The sequence below is a fragment of the Ipomoea nil genome, unplaced genomic scaffold, assembly GCF_001879475.1.
Source record: "Ipomoea nil cultivar Tokyo-kokei standard unplaced genomic scaffold, Asagao_1.1 scaffold1932, whole genome shotgun sequence".
NCBI classification, from domain to species: domain Eukaryota; kingdom Viridiplantae; phylum Streptophyta; class Magnoliopsida; order Solanales; family Convolvulaceae; genus Ipomoea; species Ipomoea nil.
The window spans coordinates 2950906-2959732 of record NW_017618360.1 but is presented as its reverse complement, the minus strand read 5'-3'; the positions used below and the strand labels follow the sequence as shown (position 1 = coordinate 2959732).

At 36.7% G+C, this 8827-nt stretch overlaps 2 protein-coding genes across 2 annotated transcripts; one reads left to right on the top strand and one right to left on the bottom strand.

Moving 5' to 3' along the window:
* Nucleotides 1–252: 252 nt before the first annotated feature.
* LOC109193900 (myb-related protein Myb4-like) lies at nt 253–1258 on the top strand. Its single transcript, XM_019344727.1, has 3 exons — nt 253–387; nt 461–590; nt 829–1258. Exons 1-3 carry the CDS (start codon nt 279–281, stop codon nt 1256–1258), a joined length of 669 nt encoding a protein of 222 aa, XP_019200272.1. The 5' UTR covers nt 253–278.
* Nucleotides 1259–6540: 5282 nt separating this feature from the next.
* Nucleotides 6541–8579, bottom strand: LOC109193822 (U6 snRNA phosphodiesterase). Its single transcript, XM_019344647.1, has 6 exons — nt 8305–8579; nt 8090–8182; nt 7572–7821; nt 7352–7448; nt 6999–7064; nt 6541–6884 (listed from the first exon to the last, which is right to left on the bottom strand). Exons 1-6 carry the CDS (start codon nt 8465–8467, stop codon nt 6687–6689), a joined length of 867 nt encoding a protein of 288 aa, XP_019200192.1. The 5' UTR covers nt 8468–8579; the 3' UTR covers nt 6541–6686.
* Nucleotides 8580–8827: the final 248 nt, after the last annotated feature.

The window sequence follows — 8827 nt, the reverse complement described above, 5'->3', positions numbered from 1 at the left end:
TTGATGGTGCATATTTGTTGAACTATTGGTGTTGTCGCACCGTAAGAAATAGCCGCACCGTAAGACACTGCCGCACCTGAACCCGCCTCTATATATATATATATATATATATATATATATATATATATATATATATATATATATATATATATATATATATATATATATAATTCAACCAAGTTTCTCCCAACACTTACTAGCTAACCTTGCTAACTAAACCGGCCATCCAGATCAGAAACCGGCCGGCCGGCGGCCAGCAGGCTAGCTTTAAATTAAAGATGGTGAATTTGAAGAAAGGAGCATGGTCGCCTCAGGAAGACAGAAGATTGATCTCCTACATCACCAAATATGGCATCTGGAACTGGTCCCAAATCCCCAAATTTGCAGGTATATATATATATATATTCCCACCATCTTCCGTTTCTGATGATCTCTGATCTTCTCATATATATGCCCGCAGGGCTTGCAAGGACCGGAAAAAGCTGCCGGCTCCGGTGGAAAAACTACCTCCGGCCAGACGTTAAGAGAGGGCCGTTTAGCGTCGAAGAAGTTGAGGTTATTGTCAGAATGTATCTCTCCCTTGGTAACAGGTATTTATATTTGTAACTGCATGTATGTATGTATTCAGAAATCAAGGCCAGGAACTCCAACCAAATTGGTAAGACTGTCGACTTGATTCATAACCACAAAATTACAATTTCTACTATCGTCAGATCGAGCAGCCTAGCTATTGGTCTTCTTTGTTTGAGCTAATCATCCTAATCTAATTTAAACCTTTAGATTAATGGAGTTTCTTAATTGGTATATATGTATGTATATTATATTTAGATGGTCGGCCATGGCAGCACAGCTTCCGGGAAGAACCGACAATGACATCAAGAATTTCTACCACACTCACTTAAAGAAGAACCTGCAGGAAGCCGTCAGCGTTCCGGTCTCCTCACGACGGTCGGCGGCGGAGAACTGCCGGAAAAGGACCAACAAGAGCAAGAACGACGACAATGCTCCGCCGCCTGTTAATGTCGTCGTCGTCGCAGAAAAACCTCATCATCATAGTCACGACGACCATGTTCTTCTGGACAGCAGTCCAGGTGGATTTGGAAACCCTAATGTTGCTCGTGATCAAGAATTTCATCACCCTTTCACTTCAGTATCAGCTGCAATGGATAGGATGAGTCTTTCCTCCGAGGAGGACTACGATGAAGACAAGTCTTTCTGGTACAACGTACTAAAGAAAGCCGACGATCTCAAGTTTTAGATAGATCATAGATGATAATGTAAGAATGCTTTGGTGTTTTCAATCCCCATATCTCCACTACTAAATAATGCAGATTTAGCCACTTTACATTCAGTTGTTAGATCGACTAGCAGGGTGTACCTTAAACCCTCATCCTAAATTGTGTATTTTTAGTATTGAGATTGTAAACATCTAGAATATAAATTGTATTTCTAAGTTTTGAAAATTTGTGAATATAATACAAGGTTATAATAAATTTTGAATTTTGTAAATATTTATTATGGCTCTGTTTGGCAAACCTAGCTGAAAAGCTATAAGCTAGGAGCTGATAGCTGAAAAGGAGCTGAAAGCTGAAAAGCTATAAGCTCGGAGCTGAAAATTGAAGAGCTGTTAAGCTAGCTGTTATGATTGAAAGTGTTTGGTAAAATTAGCTTTTTGGTAAGCTGATAAATGTAAAAAGACTAAAAAGGACATCTTCATAAAATTTAAATTAGTTTGTTTACATATTAAAATTTAACATTTCGTCTTCCAAAAAAAGTAAACACTTTTTAAAATAAAACTATTAGCATGATCATGATCTAGCATCCCATAATGAAGTAGCAATATTATTGCGAATATCCTTCACCTCCATAGAGGTGTGACTTAAATTTTCGTTGATGGAAATATTACTACTTGAATCTTGAAGTTCATCGGGCGGTATGTAATCTGGATGCTGCTCAGGCACATTAAACATCATGTCATCTTGTGAATTCTTCCGAATATAATTATGTAGTGCAAATGTGGCCATAATAACATCAATTTGGGTCTCCTCACTAAATTAACTGCGGCGTTTTAGCAAGTATTTCCATCTCTTATTCAATACTCCAAACGACCTCTCAATACAACTTCGAAGAGAAGAATGTCCACGATTGAATGCTTCTTGAGCATTAGTTGGCGGCTCTTGTTCAACTTGAGATTGAAGCCATATTGCTAATTTTAAAATAACATTAATAATAATAATAATAATAATAATAATAATAATAATAATAATAATAATAATAATAATAATAAGCTAAAGTTTCAACATAATTGTTTAGCAGGAAACAAAACTAAGGAAGGGATTGACGTGAAAGTTGGGATAGGGGAAGAGAAAGGGTTTTAATTTATAAGGTTAAAATATGTCATTACTTTAAAATAATAAGGGTAAAGATGAAAAAAAAGTTAGGAAGCTAGTAGCTTATTTTGAAACGCTACCTAAAGTAGCGTTCCAAAATAAGCTCTTATTTTAAGCTAGGAGCTTATTTTGGGAACATTACCAAACAGAGCTTATAGCTTATTAGTAGCTTAAAATAAGCTATAAGCTCCTAGCTTAGCGTTGCCAAACAGAGCCTATGTAAATTATGCATCTTTGAATCGGAGTACATAGAATAATTTGCCGTTATCATTGTTATTAACCATCGATCAGCTTATATCAATGGCCCAAAATTGTTAGATTGATCTCCAAGAATTTTATTATGATCTCAATCTTTCTTATGTTATACATGGTGTTTTTTTTTTTAAATAATAATAAATTTTCAGACATCCCGTATTTTCACTCGCTACTAGAAATTATGGAATTTCCGACCACCTGAAAGTGATCTTGAATCAAGTTGATACCAAAAAGTGGTCGGAAATAGCAACAAAGGTTGAAAAATCAAAAGTGGTCGGAACAAAGCTTTTTACTTGATTTAAGATCATTTTCAAGTGGTCGAAAATTTCATAATTTCTAGTAGTGACTATTGCGAATTTGATAGGATAGTCTTTCTTACATTATATATTCAGTCTTTCACAGGGATGCTTTAATTTTCTGCCAAAAATATAGATGTTTGGAATATTCTGGTTATTTACATGCAATTTTTCTCTCTTTTTTTGGTTGATATGAGCCAAATATTTCATATTCACGAGTTTAATCATGGCTAACACCCTCTCAATTCATTTGCACAGAATTTTTCTAGTTGATTAATTTATTTCTATTGCGTGATTTGCAGACTATTTCATGATTTTACTCCGTATGTACCATTAATAATGAGTGAAGCATATCTTGAATTCTAGTTGTCAAAGGATCACAAGAAGATAAACTAATCTAAGTTAGCCAATTCATAATAACTAACCAGCTCAAATCGAAATTAAAGAAAAAATTCAATATACAGCTCCCAAAATCAAACTTAGAAGCTTATGATCAATAAACATAATTTTTGTTTTTCAGGTCTTCAGAACTTAGACACAAACATAATATTTTTAATTGCATTCAAATTCAAATAATATTGGATCTTTTGCCCTTTGTTGAAGGCCTCAACGACTTTTGAATATTCATTTTCTTACCATTTTTAATAAGCAAACCAATCATATGCGATTCAATTTTATTTTTTTGTAAAGACTATAGTTAAACAATATAGAATTAATTAAGCTAAGGTAACGACCAAGACTTTGGCTTGCACTTTAGTGCACATAATAATAATATTATTTTCTTCTTTCTCGATAATATTTACATTTTTTAAGGTTTATCATGAACCGACCACTGCATGTTTCACTTTCAAATGTAGAAACTTGGCTGAGACTTGGGAGACTATTGAAAATGCGACCATGAACTGCACATTTTCTTCTGCATATTTATTTATTAGTATTTATTTAGCAGTAGACTATAATTTAGGGTTGTTTTCTTCATAGAATATTTTGGGTTCTGGATAAGAGTTAAGGACAAGAAACTTAAATGTAGTCCTATCATGCAGGGAAGAGCAAAAAATTCAGTTGAGGGGCAAAGAAGTAGGGATGAATTCAGAAATTTTTTTCAGCAAAGGCGAAACATTAAAACAAAAGAGATAATTAAAAAAAAAAATAAACGCATTTCATTATTAATATAAAAGAATGTTATGTGTGTGTATTAAATATTAAAGGGAAAATGGTCAAATAGGCCCTTCAACTTTAACTAAAAAGTCAATTAGACACCTAAACTTTGTAAATGAGCAATTAAACCCATCAACATTACATTTTGGTGCAATGAAGTCCAAAAACCTATTAGTGACCTGTTATCACAGGTTACTAGGGTTCCGGCCAACAATCTGACTAACTCCGGTGATATTTCCAGTGAATCAACGGTGGAAACGGACGAAAAGGCAACCAGTAAGAAAGCAACCGCCTAAAAATTGCAGATGCACAGAAATTAATTTGCTGTTGATGTCGTACGGAACCTGCGCTGAGGAGAAATTTGTTGCCGTTGAACGCGCTGAAGAAATTGCTTCCGCCAATGACTCGTCGCCGAGAATCTACTACCACCCAGGAATTAAATATTTTTTGTTGCCTAGAATTAATCACTAGCGTTGAACCACTTACTGAAGCAAAATTAAAATTGCGTTGTTCAGTGATTAATCGTTGAAGCCGAATGGAGCCTTCAACAATTGATTCCGGAATTGAAGCTGTTGAACAGAAAAAACATGGCCCATGGGTAAGGTGTTTTTGACCCAAAAGTTTTGTTAAAATGGAAAAGGGAATTTTTTTGAAAGTTTTGGGTCAAATTGTTCAAAGCTTTTCGGTTCAACAACTTCAATTCAAGAATCAATTCAACCGCATCCAGTGGAAACCGGCGACGAGAAAGTAGGGCCTATTCCAGAATTGAAGATGTTAAACTGACAAGCAACGCAGATGAGAATCGTACGACGCTTTCTCCAACTTGTTTCTCGTCGCCGGTGGTCGGAATATCGTCGGACGACCACCGGAATTCTAGTTACCTGTTATTACAGGTCACTAATTTGTTTTTTGGCCTCAATGCACTAAATTGACAAGTTTGTGAGCTTAATTGCAACTTTTAAAAGTTAGAGGGCCTAATTGACTTCTGGTATAAAGTTTGAGGGTGTATTTGACCCTTTTCCCAATATTAAAAAACGATTAAAAATGTGACTGTGTTGAACCAACACATCTAAATCAACTCTTGTTAACATTCAATAGTTTTATTTTACTAATACTAACACATATACTTATATACACATATATACATACAAAAATGATATATGAGGTAGTGGGGGTGGGGTGAGGGGGGCAGCTGTCCCCTTTGGCTCCGTCCCTGCTGTCATGGATTCATGATTTCATGGCAGCGATTGGTGCATAGTAACTATATATTATTTTTGGATAACGATAGAAACTTGCAATCACTATCTAACGAGATAAACTTGTAGACACTATCTAAGGGCATGCACCGAGTAAATCTTACATTGTAATCCTAACCAGCAAAGGACCACAACGAGGTAAATCAGGACATGCACCGAGTAAATCTTAGATTACAATCCTAACCAGCAAAGAACAATGACTCAATGAGGTAAATCAATTTAGATTTTCCATGACCGACTCAAACTAAAAGGCCTAACGAGATTGATGGGTAAATACGCACAGAAGACTGATCTGTATAGCCAGTCCGTCAAGAAGTCATCCAACCGGTCTGTCACGGTCATGAACCCGACATGACTAAAACACTTGTGGTCAACCGTACCGTTCGTACCGATAGGCCTCGTGACAAGAGAAGATGCTATCGGATCATCCTTGGAATCGCCCCGACGGAAAGTCACCCGGCCTGTCTACCGTAGGGTGACCGGTCGGCCTGCAGTATGACGTAGCCTTCAGAGCCGAAAACATAACCTACACGACAAGTTATAAGGGCCAACTTGCACCTGCAGAGCGACGACTGACAACCTGCAAACGTAGCGGTTCTGCCTCATCGATCAGTCAACCTACGCATAGTTGCAGACGACCGCCTAACCAAACCAATGGGAAGACGCCACGTCAAGCCACTTGCAGTAGGCGCATTAAATGCGTAGGCCGACTTAGTATAAATAGGAGGGTCTCCCCCCTCACTTCTGATATCTTCATCTCATCACAACTACTACTCACCACGTTGTAACCTATTACTTGTAATATTACTCAGCCTCGGATCGCTCAGTCGTCGCCCGGTAGACCGATCGACTAACCTATGAGCGCTCTATTCTACTTGTTCACAAACATATGTATTCATAGTGTAATTGTAGCCCCCGGTTCAGTTTACGTTATCAGAGATAAACTCGCAAATACTATCTACGGGCATACACCGAGTAAATCTCACCTTGTAATCCTAATTAGCAAAAGACCACAATGAAGTAAATCAGTTTAAAACCGACTCAAACTAAGAAGGCCGGCCAATAGACCGCTTCCATTGGGAATTGAATTAGTAAGCACCTAACCAACTTGACTGAAATTGCATCTTAGAAGTTATTTATATGTATATTGAATAACTACAGATTAAAATTACTATTCAAACACAGTAAAAATACACGTGATTTGGACATATCAAGATACATAGAGTTTCTAACATAATTTCTTCAGCAACCATACTTAATCATCATATAATACAATCAAAATGCTAATGTTGTTTGGGGGAAGAATGCTAATGCTGTTAGCTGTAACACAATTACTCTCCATGAAATTTGCATATCTCATAACTTTTATTGCCAATCTTACACAAAATGCTACTAAATTTGGTTGTAAAAATGGGCTTCTGTTGTGAACTCCCAACAAGATATCTCTTCATCTCTTCTTCTACCATCCTCTTCAATGTATCACTGATGTCACCTAATGCCCAAGCTATGGATATATGGGGGCGTGGATCCTGCAATCACGTGCAATAGTACGTTCATGTTTGTGTGATAAGAAAAGCGTTAACCAAAATTATGAATGGTGGATAAATTGTAGAGAAGAAGAGCTTTTGGTTCTCTGATCTAACCTTGTAAAATTCAGGAAGATTATGAAGCCTATACACCTCATTAACAGCTTGAATCTGTTTTGTTATCTAGATCACGAGAATCAAAATAAGTTTCCTCAGAATTTGTATGAAATAAATTGTCAAGAACTCAAGACAGGATAGAAATAGGAAGCTAAGATCGAATTTGTATTGTTGATACTCTGAAAAACACTCAACAGCAATGCAAGGGTATATTTATGAATGAATTGTACAAAAGTAAAACAAAAGAGAGGCAACAAAAGAAAATATGTTGGGATTTCAAGATTCAAATGAAACCAGTTAAAGATATAAAAAACTAAACAGTCAACTAGGTTATTACAGGCTGTCAGTCATACCTCAAATAAGCCTCCTTTGACAACTTCCAACGACATAAAAGTGCGAGTGCAATCATCATTCACAAAAATCTCCCATTTGTCGAAATTTATCCAATACCTATTTTCGTTCCAAAGCAAGGGTTTAGACATTTGCACAAGGTTAAAAACGTTGATCATAAGCTGAGGTGCATATACTGTTATACACACACACACACACACATCACACAAGCCACCGCCATACCTCTTCTGAGATTGCAGCCTCTGACGAAGCATTGAGACTATTGAGTTGATCTGGTGTACACGAACGGGAACAGTCCTTCCCAAACTTATATGAAATTCCCTACCTAAGGCAACTTGCTCAAGCTTACTGTTGTCTCTCACCAAACTACTTAAAGGTACATCAACATCAACAACATTAAGACTGGGAACAAGAGCCGTGACCCTTTCCAAAAACTGAGCCAACTCCTTCCTCGATGCAGATTGTATATGAACTATAATGGCAAACTCAGTATCAAAAACCAATAAACATCTCTCTGTGATGACTAAACAACATAAAAATATGTTCTTTGTATGTATTCCATTTCCAAAATCAGAGTGAACACCATTTTGCAAAGTTATCCATTCAGTCGAAAATGACAATGCAAATCAAGATACTCCACATAACCTGAAGGCTATTACTATTTACTAAACTGTGAATCAATCAATAAATTATATATAGCATATGAAGTAGTAATTTTGGGAGCAGATGGTCAAATTTACCTGGAATGTAAACATGAAGAGCGTAATTGCCTTCTACATGAGGGAAGCTTCTAACTCGATTGACTTGACTGCTTTGCAAGTAATCAAACGAACCTTCACGGACAAAAGATCGAACATTTGGTGAGCAGCTATAGAGTAACACATAATACCATAGCACAAAGGTATTTACACGCGGTTCTGTAAGTATGTAAATTATTGTTGAGAAATAAGTTTACCCAATGAACTGGGCGTGTCAAGTAGAGAGACCGGAGGCGGCGGCAGAGGCGTGAATGTCTCGGCGGCGATGGAAGTGGAGGTGGAGGGCGGAGGAAGAGTGGGATCGGATTCTGAGTCGGAATCAGAAGAAACGTCGCCGTATGAGGCTTTCAAGGCATCCATCTTCTCACTTTTCTCATTCCTTAATCGTCACTGATCATCCATTCTAGCTAGAAGCTGAGCAGCTCCCCTGCATTTCCGACTTCTGATTCTGAGTTCTTGAAAATTCAATTAATTGGTAATTTGGCCTCCATTTTTGGTAAATTTCAAGGAGACCATATAAGTTTTGATAAATTATAGCTTGACCTCTATAATTTATTTTTTTTCATACGTGAAAAAAAAAAAAAACAATACTAAGGGTCCGTTTGGAAACCCCAAAAATTACTTATTTTCGACTTTTGGGTACTCAATGAAAATGAAGTCAACTGAAAATATTCATTTTGATCAACAAAAAAATGTTCAATTTGGCATAAAATATCTTCC